Consider the following 23497-nt stretch of genomic DNA (forward strand, 5'->3'; position numbering starts at 1 on the left):
GCTGAGGACCATCCAGAGGAGGGAGCTGACTTCTGGGGGGAAATTTCAGGGACCTGAAAAATGCTTCCAGAAACACAACTGGGCTTCCAGCACGAAGCCCTCCAGCCCCTTCTCCTCAGGAGTGACTCTTCTCCGGGGTGGAGCTGACACCCTGGATGAGGGCTCAACTTTCATCTCTCAACGGCTTGTCTCAACGGCCAGGAAGGAACGCAGGGAAGCCAGCGATTCCGGGAGGCTGCAGCTCCGCGCAGATCTCAGGCGATGGGGAGAGATCCAGGTGGAGCCCATTTCGGGCTGGACGTCATGTGCCTTTCTAGGACCCAGGAGATTCCTGTTTCAGAGTGGGCAGGGGTGCAGCTGGGGAGAAGGCTGTTCTTTTTGAGCTCCAGGCTCCTGGAGACAGGCTGTTCCCCAAAAGTGACTCTAATGAGGAAGGAGGCCTGTCTGAGGCAACTCGAGGGGGATGCAGGCTCCGGGGCCCTTGTTCCCTCCACATAGTCATCTGTGCATCTCACAGACCCCCAAGGGTCAAGCCTTCAAGTACTGGAGAGTCTATGGCTTATACACAGAGATGTCTGAGCTCAAGCTCTGGTGAGACGGACAGAAGGATGGAGAAAAGCTCCTCTGGCCCTGGCTCTGGAGTGGGTCCTGGGCTCTGGATGGATGACAGCTTGGTTCAGAGCCCTGCAGTCCTCTGGAGCCACGGAGGCTGGTTGGTTAAGCCAAGCCTCAGCCCCCAACCCAGCTTGAGATCTGGAATTTCCTGGAATGCAAGTGACTTCAAGGACTAGAGCGAATGCCTCAGAGCTAACTTTACACCAGCCTTGCCTCACGAACCTCAGAGAAGCAGCCAAAGCTGGGCTGGCTGGGCAGCCGCCTGTGCAGGCCCTTCACGGGAGGCCTCAGGTCCCGGAAGTCACATCAGGCTCTCCATACCTTGGTGATATTCAGCCGCCCATGGAGAGGGTGGGACTGCTGTTTCTCAAGCCAGCACATATTCCCCTTCCCTGGCGGGGGCAGCTGGGGTGAGGGTTGTGGGGGGCGTCCTAGCTGCTCACAGGGCCCTGCCTAGTCCCTGACCTCTCACACCAGGCTGGCGCTCAGAAGATGCTCTCTGAGCAAACTCCTCCTCCTTGTAGTGCTTGTACTATGGGGTCAGGGAGCAAGCTGGCCCCGGCCAGGATGCCTGCAGCCTCTCCCTGGCACTGGGCTCTCGGCCTGTCTTCTGCCTAAGGGAATGCACTGTCCTTCTGGCCAGGGCTATCCACAAGCCTGCTGACTCCATGCAATTTTGACCTTGGCCTTCCTCGTGAGGAAACTCAGATCACACAACAGGGGGACTGGGAAAGCTGGAGCCAGCATCTTCTGTTCTGAGGTGGCCGGGGGCAGAAGACTTCTCTGCAGCTACAGGAATCCATCTGGTGTGGAGAGGGGGCCTGGCTGGAGCCCTGGGGCTGGAGGCTGGCACTTCCAATTGAGACTGCCCCTTTTGGTTCTGCCCTGGGTGACAGTATACAGGCTTATCTTGGCCATCCCACAGGAAAGAGCCAGGAACACAGAGAAAGGTGGTCTGCCTCTGGGAGCATACCTGGGACAGAAGGAAGCACCTCCACTTTGGAGAATGGATGAATCACATCTGGTGTACGTGGGTCCCCAGGGTCTTGGTGACTGTTCTAGGAGACCATGAGTTGGGAAGGGTGTGGCAAGGCACCCATAGGAGAGCTGATGACAACTAAGAGGATCAGTGACTGTGGACGATGGACCAACAAGGGCCAGCTGTCCTCTCCACAGAACGGTGGGTGGAAGAACGGTCATTTTCTTTATGACAGCAGGGCCACCTAGGGTGAGGACCACCTTCTCTGTTGGGAGTTGGAACTGGACACTTCTCCCTAACATTTTTCTGCATTAGAAAATGGGCTTGAAATGAGGCACTTGTCTCTGGCCAGAGATGGAAAGTGCTCCCAGCAGTCTCCTTTGGCTCTTTGTAAAAAAGGGCAAATGTGACATCACTTTGGCTATCCCTGGTGCCCTCATCTTCCACGAGGAGAGGCCCATCCCACCATCTCCCCACGAAGCTGTGGGCAGGATGCTCTGGCTCCCAAGCTTCTGAGTTCAGCCACTGTTCTGCTTGGTTTCCTGGCTCCTACTCCTACTGGGTGACGGGGTGACCGCATTACGAGGCTGGACTACACGTGGGCCCTGTAGGCAGACCACCAAGCAGATCCTGAAATGGTATCTTTGGCCAGAGGCCTCATTCAGCCCAGATCTCCCAGAGTATCACCATCGGCAGGCAGCCTTGCAGGGGTCAGATTGTGAGTTCTGATCTTTAAATTTTATTTTACAGATGCAGTCTTGCTATGTTGTCCAAGCTGGACTCAAAGTCGGGCTAGAGTGATCCTCCGGCTTCTGCCTCCCAAGAAGCTGGGACTATAGGTGTGCAGAGTTCTGATCTTCGGTCCCGGAAAAATGGTCAGCACAGCCCAGAATGGTGCCACTTCTGAACCACACTCTTTTCCTTCCTTGTACTACTCATACCAGGGGCTTCCCAGGCCCATCGAGAAACCTGGTCCTGTAGACCTCTGTGCCACGGCCCCACTATTCCTGCAGCAGACCTTAGGCTCAGGGGCTGCCATAAGATCCAGCCCAGCTCCTGGGGCTACACTGGTGGTGTCATGCTTGGTGTGGAAAACCCCAAGGCTAGGGTTCACAACCCTTTTCCCTCATGCCCTGTCAGGCCCCTTCCGCAGGCCCTGCCCTTCTCTCCACCCCATGGGGCTGGGGACCCTCCCTGGCCAAAGTCCAGCAGACTGGACAGACCCTCCAGAAAGCAATGGCAGGAGACGCATGGGACGTTTGACCCATTTGTCTCCATCTACCTACGTGTGCAGTCCTTCTGGTTTTGGGCAAGGTCAAAGCCGGGCCTGCAGTCGCAGGCCACCCCACCTTTGGGCGTCTCCCGGCAGATGTGCGCACAGCCATGGTCTTTGTTCATGCAGTTCATACCCTCTGGGAAGAGAGACAGACAGAGACGGGTTGGGGACCAGGCAGAGAGCGACAGAGAACATTTCAGGCTGAAAGGGGATAGCCAATGATATGTAACAATCAAACAGGCTGTCATTGCATGTATCATGCACACACACGCACGTGTGCACACACACATATGCGTGTGTGCAGCAGCCATCTACATGGATATCCCTTAGGGAGAAAGCAAGAGCACGGTGCCTGGGTCTAGATTCAGGCTTTGCTCTGTGGGTTGCACTGTAAATGGTACCTCGTGACCCACAGAGACCAAGCTCTCGCTCTAGGTCAGATTGCGGGGCGTGGTCTGAGGAACTACTTTTGTGTCAGGGTGATCTGCTCCCCTCTCCTGAGCCACCCATGGTTCTAGGGTACCCCCACCCGCCCAGCAGACTGGATCTCCCCTCTCTGTCTGCCTGCAGTGGCTCATACCCCCTTCCGTTGACCTCAGTTGATGTTTATCTTCCTGGTGATTTGTGAGGCGTTTCCAGAATTTATGAGGTCAGGGGTCAAGTGAGAGGTTGTAGGTCACAAGTCCATCAAGAGGCCAAGGCAGATGAAAGGGAAGAGCCTCTGTTTACCACCCCACTGGCTCTGTGACCTGCCTTCCACCTCCACCCACAGGAAGCTCAGGCAGGAGCTAAGCCGGCTCGGGGAGCGGCAGTGAAGGCTGCGGACGGCGAACACGCACAGGGCGACCTCCTTCCCCCGGGACACACTGGCCTCTTGTTCCAGAGGAGGACTGGCTCAATCCTGACCCTGTCCACTTTAAATACGGGTATGCAGCAACACAGAATAGATTTAAAAACACAAACACCCTGCTAGTTGTAATAAAGATAAAAACGTCTGAAGTTAAAAGTCAAACAAACAAACGGAAACGAGGAAGCCTGCATTTTGCCCAGCACGGTGACTCCTGGTTTCACCTAATTTTGTGACTCATATTTCCTCACCTCGAGTTTCTCACTAATCAATCCAATCGTTGGAATGACGTAGAGTCTAACTAAGCAACGAGTGAACAACGGAAAGCACTGTCATGCTGCTGCCCCCCAGAGAAGCTGCGAGTTCACACGGAAACACCCTTTCCGCCGGCTCGATTCCAAAAGAGCATCAGCGCCTGAGTCGCACAGATAGTGGCGTGCGGTCAACGCTTAACAGCCAGCGGGGGTGGAGGCTGATCTGCAGTATTTACCAATGTATGTGGGATAAAGACGCCAGCCATGGCTCATTTCAAAGTACCAGGGAGATGTCGCCGAGGGTAGAGCTGGGAACAAATGTGCACAGTTAGCTCTCGCAAGCTGAGACCAGCCAGCCATAGCACGTCTCTTTCTTAGAAAGGTCGTTGTAAAGTCAGGCAGATGTAGGTGTGAATCTGGCTTCCTTCCTGGCTGTGGCCTCGGAGACAACTGCTTCGCTTTTCTGAGCCTAATCTTAGAATGGGCACGATCACCTCTGTCTCATGGAGGAGCTGTGCAAATTAAATCCAGTTACAGACAGGAAATGCCAGGCAATAAGAGATGAGGTCTGTCTGTGGGGGCACTGGCTCCTGAGGCCGGTGTCTCTCCTGCAGGTCTGGAGACAGTGTGGCTCCTCCCTGGGACCTGGCTGGACCAGGCGGCCCCTCCTGAGAGGCGGCTCTTGGTAGAGAAACCTTCTCAGACTACTGAGACATGTTTAATCCCTCATCAGGTCTTCTGGGAGCCTCCTGCCCTGGCCAGGGTTTGGCCAGTGGGTGGTGGCCAGCAAGCCATCTCCCTGACCATCACCGACGGCTGTTGTCAGCGGTGGGCTGAGTCCAGCCCCCCTCACTCCCTGTTCATTTGGCTTCCATGGCTCCCTGCTGCTCCAGCTTCTTCCCAGCTGCACACACTCCACGGTTCGCCATCCCACAATGCCTGCTCAGCAGCCCTCGAGGGTGCCCCATCTCCCCTTGCTGCTCCTTCCTCCTGGGCCGGACACCCTCTCCTATCTTCCATAAACTAAATCCTAGGCCTCCCTCAAACTCCACCAGTTCCGCAAAGCCTCCTGGCTCCTGCCTTCTACTCCCCGTGTCTCCCCATGCCACCACCCATGTGACATCCTAGGGCTGTCCTATGGCCGGCACAGGCGATCAATGCTGCGAGCAGATCTGTGCTCTCTTCCTGAGCTGGGAAGAGCCTACGGGCCCTTGTTTGGCTCAGGATTGCAGACGATGAAGAAAGGGAGATTGAATTTCCCTTCCCAGCCAAAGAATCACAATTTACAAGAAGCCTTGCTAATCATCACCAACCATACATTTGTCACTGGGGAGCTGATGCGTGCCGTAGCCCCGGGTAATGGAATATTAAACTCTAGAGGTCATTCAGTTTTCTCCCTCATCGTGGACTTGCCATTAAGTGATCTTTCTTCTTAAGACTCCAGAGACTTTAACACTGAGCCAAGATGTTGTTGTTTTCTTGGTGAAGGACACTTTGGGGATGTAATCTCGCATGACTATGGACTGTGGTAACCCACAGTCAATAAGACGCTAAGTAACAGAATCGAAGAGCTGGGAAGGGTGAGCCCCAGGTCCTATCTGTAGTCAGCTGGCCTCAAGGGTCTCTACTTTACCTCTCAACAACTTGGGGAAGCGGGTGGAGCACTTCATCTCCCACCTAAAGACCCTGAGGTGGAGTTGAGGTCCTGTGATTAGCCATCCTCACTCAACACCCCAAGAAAGGCCCCCTGCACGCTGCCTCTCACCCAGCACCCCCAGCATGGGAGCCCCCACCGGCTCCGCAACGGAGGGCAAGGGACAAGCCGGTGATTGTTAGTGGGACTGGCTTCAGGACCTCTTTACATTCCTGACAATTATAAAGGAGGCCAAATCGCTTTGATGGACAGGTTTATGTGTTACAGCTATCAAGACTGGCTAGATATCACAGAGAGAAATTTACATTTACTCATTAGCTTATTTAAAAACAAGACAAAAAACATATTACATGTGGGCTGGGCGTGGTGGCTCACGCCTGTAATCCCAGCACTTTGGGAGGGTGAGGCAGGGGGATCACCTGAGGTCAGGAATTCGAGACTAGCCAGGCCAACATGGTAAAACCCCATCTCTACTAAAAATACAAAAATTAGCCAGGTATAGTGGTGCACGCCTGTAATCCCAGCTACTCAGGAGGCTGAGGCAGAATTGCTTGAACTTAGGAGGCAGAGGCTGCAGTGAGCTGAGATCGCGCCATTGCACTGCAGCCTGGGCGGCAGAGTGAGACCGTCTCAAAAAAAAAAAAGAAAAAAAGTATTACATGTTAGCACAACCCATATATTTGTATTGAAAACTATATTTTCCAGAACGGGGTTCCCTGAGATGCAGCAGTCAGGCCCGCGCGAGCCGGGCTCATCTGCTGCGTGGTGAGGCTGCGGTCAGGCTGGAGTCTGCTCAGTTTGAGTGGTTCTGGGGCGCCTCCTCCCCCAGAAGGGTGGTCGGGGGAGCATCACTATCACATTTCAAAATGACCCTACAACCACTGCAAGGATGGCTGCTGCTGCCTGGCCTGGGGGCTGGCTGTGGCTTCCCAGGTGCTCATCAGTGACTGTCAGCTGCATCGCTTTCACCTCCACGCGGGGGCAACACTGGCTTCTGGAGGCCACAAGCAGATAGGCTCTGTGGCTGGAGAACCACAGAGGGTCAGGGTTGGACCCCTGCCTGCAGCCCATCTTGTCTATCCATCCTACAGAGACAGAAAATGAGCCCGTGAGGCGGGAAATGAGTGTTCCAGCACATAGAGCAGGGCTGGAACCTGGGCCACCGGGCTCCCAGCCTAAGCTCTCCTGCCTTGGGGTCACTCGGCTACACCTGTGGCACCCAGACGGCTGACAGGGAGCAGACGTTTCCTAGGTGGAACAGGATTGGGAACGTGGTGCAGAGTGGGCGACTACATGGTGCCTGTTACTGGCCACTGTTTCCAGACTTAGGAGCCCAGCGAAATCCAAGGCCAGTTCAGATGCTGCGTCCCCTGAAGCTCTCAGAGCAGCCTCTCCACGAAGCGCACACCCTGGCTCCACTTTTGACCTTCCACAGCCATCACTGGCAGGCCCTGAGGTGAGGACGGAGCCTCAGCTCCCCTGCGGCACAGGATGTCCATTTTCTCAGCTGTGAAATGGGGATGTAATAATCTTTGCCCCTGAGGGTTGCTGGGAAGCTCAAACAAGGTAACGATATCAAGGGAGGCACAGGGAGGGTCTGGGTAGAGCAAGGCTGCTGTGACAGCACTCCTATCTGCCCTTGCTTCATTCTGCCTTGTCGGAAATCGGAATAGTTGCTTCCGTCACACTCTTTCCTGCCAACCGTGGGTAACCGGATGGGGAGACCTGAGCTTTATTATTTTCAGTATCACAAGTACCCAGCACAGGGCCTGGCGGAGGGTTAGGGATCTGCAAACAGTGGGTGAAAGGAAAGGGAAGAATGAGTGGGGAAAGAGAGGGGAGAATGGAGAGAGGAGGGAGCAAGGTAGGAAGAAGAAATAAAGCCCCCTATTTCGGAACAGATGAAGCCTGTTGTCTGTTATTTTAGGAGGCAAGGCTAGGATTTTGAAAACGTTCTTGCGGCATCCCTAGTTGCGCGTGCTAGAAACACAGTACTTTGGATGCCTGATGTGGGAAATTCGCAGCACATGTTAAAGGCTCTGAGAAGTCCCACGGTCACTGTGGAACAGTCCCTTCCTCCTCACTCAACACAGCGTCCCAGACAGGAAGAGGCCCCAGCACTAGCAGGATCTAAGGATGGCCCACTCTAGTTCCTCACCTGACAGACAAAGCACAGCGACACAGGGACCAGGGTGGCAGGCTGGGGCAGGGATAGGGCACTGGCCCCACCCACTGGAGCACCTGTGGTATCCTCTGTGCCTCCGAACCTCAGAGACAGAACAGGTGGCATGCCCTCCTTGCCCTCTCCCAGAGGGGCCGTCTGAGGGCAGTGAGCTATCGGGAAGGAATGCCAACTCATCCCCTCCTGCAGGTGGTATTTCTGGATGGCGGCCGGGGCCATGAGGGCCAAGTCGAGATTTGAAGGGGAAAAGGTGAACCCTGAGGCATGCGAGGTGCTTGGTTCCAAGCCCTTCTGCTCTAGGGATGGGCCCGGACTCCAGATGGGAAAGGAATCTGTGGGTCTGTGACTCTACCCGCTCTGCCGTGACCTGGGAAGGCTCCCCTGGGCCTCCTCCAGCTCCCCTGAGCCAGTCAGGCCCACGCAGCCAGCGGCAGCTGCAGGCTATGTCCACTGATGCCAGCCTGTGAGCTCTTCCAGAGCAGGGGCCGAGCCCACTCAGGCTCAACCCCAAGCCCCAGGCCCAGAGCAGGCTTCTGTGAGCCTGAGGGCCGGAAGGGCTCCAGCTCAAAAACTCCATCCTCCTGTGGCTCCCTGATTTGTGTCACGTCTGCTCTTGGGAGCCATAGGACAGCTCCCTTGACCTAGATAAGGGGAGAACCAGGGAGAGGCAAGTTCAGCAGAGAGCCCTGCTGGTCTCCCCTTCTTGATGGGAAGTGAGATAGAATTTCAGAGTCATTCCCAGAAATCCTGGTCTTCAGAGGCCTGATGCCCGTCAGGCCAGGCGGCCCGCCAGGTCGAATCTAATCTGATCCAACCATCCAAATCCAATTATATGCTGCAAACTCAGACCAAGTGTCTCCTTGGTGCCCAAGATGGGCCAGGGAGCAAGGAGAGGACAGATGCTCTGCTGCCACAATGCCGGGTCCACATTCAGGCTGCCACTTGCTGCGTAACCCCGGGCCAGCCCTTTACCCCTTCACCCCGAACCTCGGTTTCCACCTATGTGGAGCTGGACAATAGCAGCACCTGCCTCCCGGAGTGTGCTAAATGTGCAGTCCCAGTGTCTGGGTGAGTGAGGTGCTGGCTAAGCGCATAGATAGGCTGTTGTGGGACTTTGTCCTGGCCAGAAGGAAGCCACAGGGGAGTTGTCAGTAGGGGAGCGACACGCTTGTGTTTCAGATCTCTGGAGGCTGTGTGGAAGATGCCCTGGAGGGCCAGGACTGCAGGCCAGGACAGGGGAGAGGCTGTTGCTATCACTCTGAAAGGGACAAAGTCTGGTGGAAGGGCAGTGGTGATGGGGACTGGGAGGAGGGCTGGATTGGACACATTTAAGAGCTGCTTCTGAGTTTTCTGGAAGACGTGATGTATGAACTTGAGCCCTGACTATACTTTCATTCGCTTGGACCCTCACAAGCCTGAGGAGCGGGCATCACCGTGCCCACCTTCCAGACAAGCAGACGGAGGTTGGGACAGCGTGGGGGAAGATGTGCCCCGGGCTGTGTCTTCTTCTCCAAGTGCCCGGTGCTTCCTCCCGATGGGCCCTCCCCCAGGTCGCCATCTCCTCTGGACTCTGACAGGCCCCAGCAGCCCTTCCCCACTGGGGCCTATCTTCCCCCAAGGCCTTTGGTCATTCTTGGGTACTCCACTAGGGTTTTCGCGGAGAGAAATGACGGCGCGGTCTGCCTGGCCCTGAGCCAGCACGTACATCACATCCTCTGCAATGCAAAGTTCACGGATGCATCTCAAGCAGGGCCGCGCGGCCCAGTGTGTTTGTACTTAGGAGCGGGGCCTTTCTTGCCGCCACAGCCGGGTAACAAAGCTGGAATGTGTGCCTCCTGAGGGTCGTTGCTATGGCGACTTCATCAATAACATCATTTTCTGCATCCATGTCCCTTAAATACATGGGAAGGGACGGCAAGCTGGGAACGGCAGAGCAGGGAGAAAAGAACAATCACCTTGCTCCGCCCTTCCCCCTCAACTTGGGAGGAAGGGATTTTCCTCCCTTTGCCTCATCAATAGAAAATTATGGAGTCAAGAAAGAGGTTGGAGCCTTGGGGGTGGCAGTGGGAGGCGGCGGCTGCCTTCCCCAACCCTGACTCCGCAAGCTGTCCAAGCCATGCAGGGAAAAACAAACACGAGCTCCCACCAACGTTGAAGGGGGGCTGAAGGAAACCGGGGGGAGGTGGTGCCCAGGGGGAAGGGTGCAGAACAGCTGTAGGGTCCGGGCTGGTGGGAGAGATGACGATGGCAACAGTGCAGCCTCCCGCGTTCATCGGAGATGCCTGTGCGCCAGGCCTGCCACAAACCAGACTCCTTACCTCACAGATTCCCCGAAAAGCCCATGAGGGGCTGTGCACAGGCTGAGCATCCCTCATCCAAAAATCCAGAATCTGAAAGGCTCCAAAACCCAAAGCTTTTTGGGCATTGCCATGATGCCACAGGTGGAGAATTCTACACGTAAGTACTTCACACAAACTTTGTTTTATGAACAAAATTATTGAAATGCCATGTAGAATTGCCTTCAGGCTATGTGTACAAGAAGTACATAAAACAAACGCGTTCCATCTTTAGACTTGGGTCCATCCACAAGATACTTCATTATGTATCTGCAAATGTCCCCACATGTGAAAAAATCCAACACTGGAAACACTTCCGGTCCCAAGCATTTTGGATAAAGGATGCTCAACCTCTATTACGTCCACTTAACAGATGAGAACACTGAGCGCACAGAGGTTAGTGACTGAAGTAAGGTGTGGGGGCTGAACCCAGTGGACAGAGCTGGAGCCGCAACACACTGTCCCGCCAAGGCCATCTCCAACGACAGCTTCTCCAGGGTGCCGATTCTGATCCTGCCCTGCCAGTCTCCTCAGATCCACAGAGAGCCCCCCCGTGGGCTGGGAACATACCCTGCGGAGCCAGGGCCTGGCAGAGACAGAGAAGCCTTTACAGCATCACCCGGCAAGGTAAGTAGCTTTATCCCCATGTAACAGAAGCTCTTCAGAGAAGTGAAGCGATTTGCCCGTGGTCACTGATGAGGACATGGGAGGCAAGTAGAGGCGAAACTGAAACCCGGGTCTGTCTGACTTGAAGACTTGCCCTTCTCCAGTGGCGGAGGGAACTTTCTAGTGCATAAATCTGACTATGTCTTCCTACTGTAAACAAAACAAGCAAAACAAACAAACGAAAAAACTCTTCGGTGCCCTGGCACCCAGTGCCCAAAGGGTTAGGCTGAAAATTCTCAGTATGGCACTGAAGGTCCTCCCTGACCCCCACCACCTGCCTTTCCAGCTTGCTCATCCTTCCTCGAGCCCTTGGCGAGGGGCAGCCTGGTGGCCGCCCTGCACAACCCGCCCTCCCTTCCCACCCTGAGGCCTTTGAGAAGGTGCTTTCCTCTGCTTGGGACATGCTCTCACCCTCCTCTGAATGGCCACTTCTGGCTAGTTACTTGAGATGCTATTTCTGTGTCACCTCTTCCAGGAAGCCCTCCTTGTTTTCACCCTCTCCACAGTGCCTAGGTTGGATTGGGGCCGTGCCTGGGACTCCCCTGCCCCCTCCTTGCTCATAGCACCCACCACACTAATTGTAGCTGTTACACATTGTCTCCCTCTCTTTAGATGGGGGATTCTCAAAAGGACAGGGCCCACGCCTGAGCTACCTCTCTGCCCTCGTCCCCTGCACAATGCCTAACACCCAGTGAACGCACAGGAACCGTCTGATGAACCCAGGCTCACTGGTAAGCGGCCTGGGCTCAGCTACTCTGGATTTGGACTGTGTCAGAACAGGGGCCAACTCTCAGACAACAGCGGTATGCTTGTCTGCAGGCCCAGACCTGGCTGCTGGTCTGGCTCCCCCTTGATCCCCTAATTACATGCTAACAGCATCTGCCCCTGGAGCGGCACACAGAGCCTCTCACTGTGCGGCCTCGGCTTCAGTAGAAACACAAGGCTTTGCCTCCCACCCTGTATCCCCCAGATTACATCCTCTGGGGCAAATCTAGGCCTGCCGGGCACCAACAGCTGGCTGCCCCAGACTAGAACCCGCAGCTAACCCTGAGCCTAGCCAACCCCAGGCAGCATCCCTAGGGGGAGTCCCCTCTGGGAGATGCGAGTGACCAAAGACTGTGGGCTTCAACTTCCCCAGAGCTCCCCTGTGTCAGGCCCCACAATAGGCTTGTTGCAAACCTCACTAACTGAACATCTCAATGACCAAGTGCCAGGTACAACCAGCGCTTACCTGATAGGTGAGGATGCTGAGGCTTCGAGAGATTAAGAGACTTGCTGCCCCAGGTCTTCTACCTTGTGTGAGGGAGTAGGGAGCCGATGCCCTGGTGGCCACTCCACTGGCAAAGCCCAAAGTGGTTCTAGCCCCTCCAATAAGTGCTCACCTCACACCTCATCAGCTCTGGTACCCACTTGGCAGCCTTGATGGCCCTCAAGGGAATTCTGCTCCTCTCGTCCTCCTCCTCACTGCCCCCTCTGCTTTGGCCAATATGCCATATTGGATGTAGGGGAAACAGTTTATCCCCCAGAGCCTCTTGGGGTCCTGGGTCCCAGCTGGGTGTGTGACCCAGCAAAGAGGCTGGCCCACTCTGTCTGGTCCCCTTCCCACCCACTCCACACACTCGCAGCACCGTCCCTTCTACTCTGACACCAACCCTGGGCCCTCCTTCAGGGTTCAAAGGCCCCTGCCAGGGCCCCAGAGGACTAGTCGTCCTGGGTGTGCACAGCCTTGGCTCAGCACTCACCACCCAGCTGGTCCAGCCACAAGAGCCCACACCTTGTAGTATCTGGCTCCCAACGCCTTCCACGTTCATCTGCTCGCGTGCTTATGTGCCCCTTCATTCCACAAGTATTTAGGGAGTGCCTCCTTGGTTTCCAGCCCCAGGACTCCAGGCAGGCGCAGGCCTTTCTACCAACCAGCCAGCTCCTTGTCTGTGCCTCCTCCTGATCTGCTCTCCTAGAGGCCGGACCACAGTGAAGTCCGAATTGGGTGCCCAATAAACACCTGCAGGGTGGTTGGTTGATGAGCTCGCCGGGCACAGACATGGGGCACAGCTCCAAGAGAAATTGTCCTGCTTTGTGTTTACACACAAGCAAAAACCCAGAATGGATTGGTTTTCTGGAAAGCCAGAACTGGAAGGGGCCTTGGAGCGCATCTAGGTGAAGCCTCTCCATTTCCATGAGGAGGCTGAAGCCCACGAGACAGTGACTGTCCTGGGTCACCCGGCAGTGACTTGCCCTGGTCACGCAGCTGTCAGTGCAGAGTCCATATGCAGCCTCCCACTTTCAGTCAAGCTCAGCGCTCTTTCTGGCACATCAGGAGATGGGTGACAAGACAAGGACTGTTGCCCTTGATCTTTCCACTCACGCATTCCTTCACTCCTGCAATTGACAAACCTTTGCTAAACATCACCTGTGTGCAGGCCCTGGGCTGAGACCCAGGAGGGAAGGGTGTCCAACCCCACATGCTCATTCTCAGTTTGAGGCCAAGTCACTGCCATGCGGTTCACCAACAGGCATGCCCTGTGTACACAGATGGACGGACAGACAGAGCTGGGACTGTGATTAGCTCCCGGCATGCTTCTCAGAAAGCAGGATGGACATCAGCCTCCCTTCAGCACCCTCTCCCCACCCCAGGGCCTTGACTAGTCCTAGCACCGGGAACCCCCAGAAAGCTACCTCTGTGATATGGGAGGTGGTTCTGTCTCTGACAGTTGGGAGGACCACGAAACATTTGCAGAGCCACAGAAAGCTCTATGGGCCGGGCAACACTGAGGTGGGGCAGGTTGATTCAACAGCCCTGATTTGCATCCCAATCCCAGTCCTTTCTAAGGCATGTGGTTTTAGAACCTGTTGTGGCCTAATTTATAAAATGGGGAGACTAAAACCCTCTTTTTTTTTTTTTTTTTTTTTTGAGACAGGGTCTCACTCTGCCGCCCAGGCTGGAGTGCAGTGGTGTAATCAAATCACAGCTCACTGTAGCCTTGAACTCCAGGGCTCAAGCAATCCTCCTGCCTCAGGCTCTGGAGTAGCTGTGACTACAGGTGTGTGCTACCACACCTGACTAATTTCTGTATTTTGTGTAGAGATGGGGTTTCACCATGTTGCCCAGGCTGGTTTCGAACTCCTGGGCTCAAGTGATCCTCCCACCTCGGCCTCCCGAAGTGCTGGGATTACAGGTGTGAGCCACCGCGGCCCGCTTAAAACTTTCTTTTGTAAGAGTGTTCAAGGGCAGTAAAGAGGTGATGGGCTCCAGCTCAGATCTCTCAAGCTGCGGCGGGTGCTCTGTAAGGCTGGCCCCCTCCCGCTCCCCTACACGCTGGCTTGTTACCTGGAGACCCCGCCCTGCCTAGTTTCTTCCCCCTTCCTCTCCCTTGATTCCTGAAATTTCCCAGGCTGGCCACTAGGTGCCACCACAATCAAGTTTTTCTGCCCCCACAGACCCGGGGTCTTGCACCAGAGAAGGCCTGGTCGAGAGACCCACTCACCCCCGGAGCTTCTACTCCTCCAAGGCCCGGGAGGCTGGAGGTGTCCTTCTTTCCTCCCTCGGGTTGCCAGGTTTAGCAAATAAAAATACAGGACGCCCCATTCAATCTGAATTTCAGATGGACAACCAATACCTCCTGAGTATAAGCATGTTCAAAAGTTGCATGGGTCATACTTGTAATAAAGAAATTACTTGTTTATATGAAATCCCAGTTTAAATTGGCACTCTGTATTTTATCTGGCAACCCTGCCCTGCCCTCCACAGGGATCCTAAAGGAAGCTATGGCGGACGGACAGGCTGTCTGGTGCCACCCTTAGCCGTATAGCTCCTACCACCAGAGAACTCAGGCAGGTGCCCTGGCCATGGCCTGCCATGAAGGGGAAAAAGGTCTGTTTTTCCTTTCCAGCAGGTGACGAGATGGAGGGTGCCCAGGCATGGGGGCCAAGGTGGCAGCATCCCAAAAGTGTTCCCACAGCAGCCCTGGGAACCCTGAAGGAGACAGTGGTAAGGGCACTGTGGACACACGAACAGGAGAATCTGTAAGGATGTGAGCAGCGCCCCTGAGCCCCAGCCAGTGACTCTCCACCACTGTTCACCCACATGTTGTGGAAAGGAGCGGGGGCTGCAGAGCCAGAGCCCGGGGCTGTCACAAGCAGTGGTGCTCGCTTCTCCTCCCTCAGCTGTGCATGAGGGGCGGCGGTGGGTACTTCTCATGGCCCTTCAAGGACGAAAGGGGCTCATGGGCTCGGCGCACAGTAGGTACGTTCGGATCATCGGCAGGTACAGCCACTTTGGGGACGTAAGCCAATTCCCGCCATTGACTCAAACTTTAAAAGTCTGCTGACTTGTTGCTGCACTCAACAGTCAAATGTGTGGGTGCTCTGTGATGTGCCCCAGGGCACAGGAGTCAGGCGCTCTGTGATGTGCCCCGGGGCACAGGAGTCGAGGCGCTCTGTGATGTGCCCCGGGGCACAGGAGTCGAGGCGCTCTGTGATGTGCCCCGGGGCACAGGAGTCGAGGCTGGGCAGCAGGAGGGAAAGGTGTTCTGAAGCAGGAACCAGCTCATGCAGAGGCCTGGGGAGTGAGGCTGGGGGTCTCTGCGCTTCTGAGAGACAAACTGGGGCTGTCCTGCTGGAGAGGCCTCATGGAGAGAAGCTGGCAGAACTGCAAGCTGACCAGCTGCAGAAGGGAGCAAGGCAGGACGGCAGCGCAGCACCCAGCAAACCACGACGCGCCGGGCAGCCTTCTCCCGGGCAGCGGGCTGAGCACACCGCTCTGCACCAGGGGTGAGAAGGCACTTTGTGAACTGATGATGCACACACTTCGGGCATGACTCCCTCACGAGACGGTCTCGTCCCCTCTGCACTCCCATGCGGCATGTTTCCTCTGCGCCCTGCCCCGTGTGAGGCGTGAGAAACACAAGGATGACTTAAACACATCCCTGCCCTTCTCGGGAGCTCACGGACTGGTCCAGCAGTAGAGGACTGACCCATTTCAAACGCATGAGCGCGAGTCAAGAGGAAGACACACACACCTGCCTAAGAGTCAGGGACAGCTTCAGAGAGGAGGTGAAAGTGCGCTGGGTTTTGATGGATGACTAAGAGTTCTCCAGGAAGGGAGGGGAATGGGAAATGGCAGTAAAGGCAGAGGATGACACACACCAAGGCTGTAATCAGTAAAGGGCACGTGTGCCATAACAGGGGGAAGAGCAGGCAGATGGGGAGGAACCACGAGAGAGGAACTGGACTGTGGGAGGCCTTGGGAGGCAGGAAGGCAACAGTGCCTGATAACGGAGGAACTTGGGGGAGAAAGTGCCCGGGCTGCAGGATGCAGGAGGGAAGGGGGATGATGTAGAGGTAGGGATCCCAATTAGCAACCACAGCCTTTGAAGAAGGCAGGGCAGCAGGGGTGAGCAAACTGGCTGGGTTTGGGAGGTGAGTAGAGCTCAGACGCAGGATCTGGTCACCCTGGGATGTGGGAGCCACACAGGGGAAGGGTCAAGGCAGCACCCCAGTGCTGGTGCCCCACTGATGGGGGACGCTCTGGGAAACACAGGTCTGGGAGGATGGGAAGATGCTGCGTTTGGTTTTGAGCAGGTGGGAATTGCTGTAGCTGGGGTCCCCGTCAAGGGGACAGTTGGCACTGGGGTCAGAGCTGGAGAAGTGGCCACTGCTGGTCAGCAAGGAGACTCAAGAAGCTTGGGGGAGAGCTAGGAGAGGGCTGAGGCCAAGGAGGAGCCAGGGTCGGGGGCTGAGGAGGAAGGGAAGAAGCCCCATGGGATGTACATGCTGAAAGAGTCTGGTGACACAATCAAGCAGCCACCACCGGGGGACAAAAACCCACCTGGCTGGCCTCAGACGGGTGACGAGGCCCTGGAGAATGCTGCGGCCAGGGGTGGCCAGGCAGACATCCCACCAGGAGATCGGCCTTGTGGCCACAGTCACAACCCAATTTCCCTAATGAGGCTAGGGAGGGCTCAGACCCTTCCCTAATGACCCGGGATGACCTCGACTGCTTCCCCACTCTGCCAACCAGGCATCTGCCTGGAGGTTTCTGAACCCACATTTCAGATCTGCATGGCTTTCCATGCACGGGGCCTGTGCCCACAAACCCCAGGCTGTGGGCTACAGTGTGGGGGGCGGGTGCTGGTCTGGAGCCTAGGAGCCTGGGACAAGTCCCAGCTCTGCCACCAACATGCTAAGTGACCTCCAACAGGGACATATGGCATTTCCAGAGCTTCTGCTACTTCACTCTAGAACAGGCATGCAGGCCAGCTTCCCTCCAGGGCAGCATGCGTTCGGTTCTCAGGCACATCAGCTCCATGATGTCGCCTCAGCTCTTCCTGACTGCCTGCTCCCTACGGACCCCAGGCTGGACACTGGGGGGCCAGGGGGTCCTTGCATCCAAGGGGGTCCTTGTGTCTCACTTGGGGGAGAAAGACCTGGGAGCAGAGACACGAGAGACAGGGCAGGGAGGCTGAGGGTGGGGCGTGAATGAGACAGAGGCAGGGGAAAGTAGGTCCCGCCTGGGGGATCAGGAGGTGTGCAGGGAAAAGGTGTAGAACGTTCTCAGTGAGCGATGGGCAGTCAGGATGAGTGGGAGTTCCAGACAGAGGGAGCTGCGTGAGCGGAGGCCGGGATGAGAAGTTCACTGTGTCTGGTTCAGGACATGGCAAGCAAGGAGAGGCTGCAGAGAACCACATTCCTCTCAGGAGCCATGGGAAAGTCTTGAGTGGGGAATGACAGAGCCAGAGGGTCGGGCCAAGCAGTGGCTCTGGCTGCTGCCAGAAGGTTGTGGGGCGGGGAGACCTGTGAGGCAGCTGCCGCATTAACTCAGGCAAAAGACGGCAGCGCAGCCCTAGGCAGAGGGCAGCACGGCGAGGCAGGGGCTCCCTGTGTCACGGGGCATCTGGGCTGCACAGCACCCCTGCCCTTGGCCCCCCATCCATTTGTTCATTGAGTGTCTTTGATCTTAGGAGGCGGTTGGACCTGGGTGCAAATCTTGCCTTTGCTACTTCTTCACTATGGACAAGTCTCTTTGCTTTTCAGCCTCCATTTGCTCACCTGCAAAATGGGGTAGCTCCATGACACAGACTGCTCTCAGGATCTGATGACTCGTGTCGGGTCTGGGTGCTATGCTTGGCTATGACGCGTATGACAGCTGTGCACAGTTCCAGTGATCCGGACCGGGCTCCGCACAGGGCGATGTCTTGTACATACGATCTCATTGTAATTCTCATAAACAATTCTATCATAAAATATGTGAATGTCTGCCCCAGGACTCGTGGCACAGAAGGATGCCAGGGCTGCGCAAGCTACCTGTTGGCCTAGTGCCCTCTGGGTGGCAGCTCTCCGTGCCCTGCACCCGCAACTCTGGGAGACTTGAACGTTCTGCAGCTTAGGGGAAATTTACACCACGGATGTGAAGTCAGGCTGGGGATGCCCCTGGCGCCGGCTCAAGGCCAGGCCAGGAGAGGGGCGTGAAGCTGGCTTACCAGCCAAAAGAGTTGTTTATGGAGTGGGAGGCTCATAAAAAATAATGGGCTGGATTTATTGTCCCCGCCTCGAGGGCCATTCCGGACCGCACAGGGCCAGGACAGGCCTCCTCCAGTAGCACCATAAATCTCTCCAGTAAGCAAGGGAGCTGTTTATTCTCCCGTCCACCTGGTCTGCAGCAGGCAGGGGAGCGAGGAGAACCTGCAACCCCACATGTCTTGCCTGGCGCCCTTGCCTGGCTGATCTTCTCCAAGGAGTGGCTGAAGGAGGCAGGTGCTGAGGCTGGGATGGGATTCGGTGGCATGGCCACGCCATCTCCCCTCTCCTTAAACAGGAAGTCCCTAGCCATGCTGCCCCAGCACTCAGTCGATAATGGAAAACCCTGGAACAGGACAGGGGATGTCTCTGGCCCTGCAGGAGCCGTGCTAGGGCCCCTCAGGTCAAGGCCTGGCTCAGATCCTGTAGGAGTCCCGTCCCAGGAGCCAACAGGAACCTGACAGCTAGGCACACTGATAGGATCCTATCAGTATGTGGCTGAGGCGGCTCAGGAGGGCCTGTGGGTCTCTGTCCATTGGCTTTTGTTTCTTTTGAGTTTGCAAGCGGATGGTGCAGGATAAAAAGAACTGGCTGTGGCATCAGAATCCAGCCCCTGATCCTGAAGTCCTGCTCCACGATGCAGCTCAGGGAAGCTCAGTTTTCCCTCCCACGATGGGGACATTAGTACTCATCCAAAGCATGTCACAGCGTGGCTGTGAGCATCAGGCGACCCTGTACGGAAACCACAGCAAAGCTGCAGGAGGGTGGAGCTGGGCCTGCTGAGAATACCTGAGCTGTGGAGGGTGGAGCTGGGCCTGCTGAGGATACCTGAGCTGCGGGAGGGTGGAGCTGGGCCTGCTGAGGACACCTGTGGGCTGAGACAGGTATAGGGGAAGGACAGTATCTAGTCAGCCTGCAGGCCACAGAGAAGCCAGAGTGGGAGAGGCAGAGTGGAAGACGGAGTCAAGAGGAGGCTCAAGGACCAGCCAGGAGGAGGCTGGTGGGAGGGCCCAGGACTAGAGTCTGGGGTGGGAAAGAGGGCTCAGGGCAAGGGTTTCAGATACAGGCTGCCCCAGACACTGCTGGGGAGACTCACTAGGTCTCTGCTCTGGCTCAACCCCAGGAAACCTGTACCCTAAAACTCTCAAGTAACTCTCAAGGAGCCCCCAGCCAGTCCTGAGACGGCTGTGGACTTGGAGCAGGGGGCTCAGGCCCCAGAGGCAGCGTGGGCTTGGTCTCTGGCAGTGCTTCTGACAGTGGCCGACTCGGTGGGTATATGCTGTGCAGGGCCTCACCTCCAGCCACTTAGGGGTCTGAGTGCCAGCAGGAAAGAAACCTTTATTTTTAAGCCCACCACACAGGAAGCATGTGCTATGGTCTGAATGATTATGTCTCCTCCAAAATGATGCTGAAACTGAATCCCCATCACGGCAGTCCTCGCTACACGGTGAATCTGCCAGAGTCTTGATCTTGGACTTCCCAGCCTCCAGAACTGTGAAAAGTAAACTTCTATCTTTATAAATTACCCAGTCTCAGCTCTTTTGTTATAGAAGCAGGAATGAAGTAGGATGCAATCTTTTTTGCTGACTGACGGCGTGGGCAGGGGCATGCTCTCCTGGGCTCCCACAGCCCCTGTCTGGCTTCTGTCACAGCCCTCCACGCACTGTCTGGTCGGGACCTGCCTCAGGTTGGACCCTTGTACAGCCTGTGAGTTCCGAAAGGACCTGCCCTGGCACAAAAATGGGGCTTCCAAGTACTACCCGTGGGGGTGGAATGCAGGGGCCCGGGCACGTGGTCACTAAAGTGCAGTACAGATGGCAGAAGAGTCCTGATGTCCCCAATCCCCTAGGGAGATCTGAAACTCCACGAGTGTCCCAAGCTCCTAACCCCAATGAAGCCTTGAATCCTGAGCTTTTCCTCACTCAAGCCAGTCAAGTCCCTGCAATTGATCACAGCCCCAGGCTGGGCCAGGCCTGAGCCAGCCAGTCAGGAGGAGGAAGGTGGGCAGTGGCCCTCTGCACAAGGCTTTCCCGGACCCCTTCAATCTGATGCTGAGCAAGGCGCTGGGCAGGGTTCGGCGCTGTCTGCCTCTTTCAAAGTAGAGACCGGTGGACCCTGCCTTGAGCCCCAGGTCTCCCAGACCTCCAGGGTTCCGCACTACAAAGAGAACAAGGCCCCACCTTGTCCAGAGCCACCGAAGCTAAAATATTCCGCACCTATGTGACAGGGGTAACAGGCCTCGCTGAAGTGTAAACCCGGGACAGACAGAGGGCTCTGCCAAGAGTCAGCTCACCAAGGCTCTCACCGTCCCCTCACCCATCCTCCTGCCCCTTCTCCATACCCATCCTTCTGTCTCTTCCCCTCACCCATCCTCCTGCCCCTTCCCCTCACCCATCCTTCTGTCCGTTCCCCTCACCCATCCTGCTGTCACCTTCCCCTCACCCATCCACCTGTCCCTTCTCCTCACCCATCTGCCTGTCCCTTCCCCTCACCCATCCTGCTGTCACCTTCCCCCTGCAGACATCCTCCTGCTACCTTCCCCCTGCTATGCTGTCACCTCCTCTCTCAGCCATGCTCCTGCCAACTTCCCCTATCAGCCCTCCTTCTGTCACCGTCCTTTCATACATCCCCACCACCTTCCTCCTCGGCCATCCTCCTGTCTCCTCCCTCCTTGGCTACCCTCCTGTCACCTCCTCAGCCACCTTCCTGCCGCCTCCCTCAGTCACCCTCCTGTCACCTCCCTCCTCGGCCACCCTCCTGTCACCTCTCCCTCGGCCACCCTTCTGTCACCTCCCCCTCAGCTACCTTCCTGTCACCTCCCTTGGCCACCCTCCTGTCACCTCCTCCTCAGCCATCCTGCCCTCTCCCCTTGCTGTCCCCATGTGGGTTCCAGACCCTGATGGCTTCCAGTGCTCTCTCTGGGCCTGCTCCCTGCTTCACCTGTACAACTGAGGCAAGTGCGATCTTCCTAAAATGGGCTCATTCTCCTTCTCCTCAGGGCCAACAGGGCACCCTTCACTCTCACGGCACAGTCCAAATTCCTGCTAGACGGGGTCCCGTCCCTCTGAGCTCCGCCAGCTTTGGGCCTGACTTCAGGCTCCTGGGCCCATTGTCTCCCACGGCTGGTGGGACGACGACTCCTCTGGTCAACCGGAATAAGCTGCAATCTTCGGTGTCAGAGGACCCCGGGCCATGGGGCGAGGACAGGCTGGCCTGACGGAGGGACCCAGGCAGCGGGAGCAGCTGGACGATTGACAGGGCGAAGGGAGTTGAGAAGGGCGCTGGGGACGGGAGAGGCACTGGCCCCAGGTCTCAGCTAGGCTGGAACTGAATCAAAAGCAACCACACAGGAATAGTGTCAGGCACAGGCCAGAGGCTCAAGCACCCTCCAGTGAGGCCCATGGAGTAAAACAAACAGACACTAGGACGGACATGAGCACCCATCCCACCAGGCGCTGTGGACCTGGGACAGCCACGGAATTGCCTGCAGTCAGATAGCACAGGATGGTGGATGGCATCTGAGGACTCTCTCTGCTCCAGACATCATTCCGGGAAAGTGAGGGAACAAGCCTGCACCTTTCCCCAGGGTTGCTGGCTCCCTGTCTCCAGAGCCCTACTTGAAGTGGTGTTTTAAGGCCAGCTGCCTCCAAATCCGTTGCTGTCCACCAAGGTCTGGGCCCAGATGACCCTGCCAGCCCCTTGCCCTCTCTTTCTACCAGAAACTCCTGCTGCTACCCAATCCCCCGCCTTAATCCTCCCAGCAGCATCCTGCCTATGTCACTCTGGCCCGTCTGTCTGCTGACCACCCACCTTCTCTCCATCAGCTGGCCACCACCTCAGAAGCCACCTGCTCTTGCAGGCTTCTTTTTTTTTTTTTTTGAGATGGAGTTTTACTCTGTTATCCAGGCTCGGGTGCAACGGCGCGATCTCAGCTCACTGCAACCTCTGCCTCCCGGGTTCAAGTAATTCTCCTGCCTCAGCCTCCCAAGTAGCTGGGATTAGAGGAGTGCGCCACATGCCTGGCTCATTTTCGTATTTTTTGTAGAGATGGGGTTTCTCCATGTTGGCCAGGCTGGTCTCAAACTCCTGACCTCAGGTGATCTGCCTACCTCGACTTCCCAAAGTTCTGGGATTGTAGGCATGAGCCACCACACTCAGCCTCTTGTGGGCTTCTCCAACCCCTTTCCATACCCAACTGGCTCCAGCCCTGAGCTCAGCTTCCTCTGCCTTGAACAGCCCGCTGGCCAAGCCCCTGGCCCTGCTCCTTATCCAGCACGCCCCGCCCAGGCACATGTAGATTTGGGGACCACAGGCTGACCAGCATATTGGGCAGGCAGGTCCCTCTTCTCCTTAAAACCCAATTTCCACACTTGAAAAAAGAAGGGGGAAGCCATGGGATGGTTGTGATTCCTTTAAACACTGAGAGACAGCTGTGGGAGAGGGTCATGATTTGAACCCAGACCACCCGGGTTCCAGTCCTGCCACCGTTGGACACACCGTTTGCCTCTGTGAGCTTCTGGCCCACATCTGCAACACGAGAGCGGCTAGTACTCAGCTCACAGCGTTCGAGGAATTACAACGGATATTATACCCACCTGAGGGTTCAAGGGATTAAATGAAGCAGTATTAGGGTGACCCAATGTCTTGCTTTGCCTGGGACAGTCCCAGTTGATACCCACAGCCCTGGCATAATTAATAGTAGTATCTCTTTTCATTCTCACAAGTGTACTGCTTTGGATATTATTCAATGATAACTAAATGCGAATTATTGACTGTGGTGGTCGTGATGTGGATCCACATGTCATAAACGGCGTGGAGCCACACTCACACACTGTACCCACATCCCACTACTGGTTTGGATATTAAACTCTAGTGATGTAAGATGTCACCATTGGGGGAAATTGGGTGAAGGGTATCTGAGACCGCTCTTCACTATTTTTGCAGTTTCTTATGAATCTATAATTATTTCAAAATACAAAGTTCTAAAAATCCTATTGTTTTGACTCTAGTTATTGTTAGGTATCTGCCCTTGCAAGCTTACAGATAAAATGAACAGATCCCCCAAATGCTTCATGGATGGGTTTTATAAGCAAAATAACTAAGTTCAACTGAACCAGAGGTCATCCAGCAAATACTCGGAAATGAGTGACAATGGTTCCCACGAGGCTGGCAG

At 56.0% G+C, this 23497-nt stretch overlaps 1 protein-coding gene across 5 annotated transcripts in view; it reads right to left on the bottom strand.

Moving 5' to 3' along the window:
* LOC105464322 (signal peptide, CUB domain and EGF like domain containing 1) overlaps positions 1-23497 on the bottom strand; it is a 148291-nt gene that overhangs the window by 63507 nt on the left and 61287 nt on the right. For 4 of the 5 annotated variants that reach the window (XM_011712110.2, XM_011712109.2, XM_011712111.2 and 1 more), the window contains one exon: positions 2881-3006. The exons of the other annotated variant lie outside the window; for it this stretch is intronic. In XM_011712110.2, coding sequence (XP_011710412.2) covers positions 2881-3006 — 126 coding nt within the window. The remainder of the gene's footprint in view (positions 1-2880; positions 3007-23497) is intronic. 5 annotated transcript variants of the gene reach the window in all.

Source organism: Macaca nemestrina, chromosome 15 (genome assembly GCF_043159975.1).
Source record: "Macaca nemestrina isolate mMacNem1 chromosome 15, mMacNem.hap1, whole genome shotgun sequence".
Taxonomy (NCBI): Eukaryota; Metazoa; Chordata; class Mammalia; order Primates; family Cercopithecidae; genus Macaca; species Macaca nemestrina.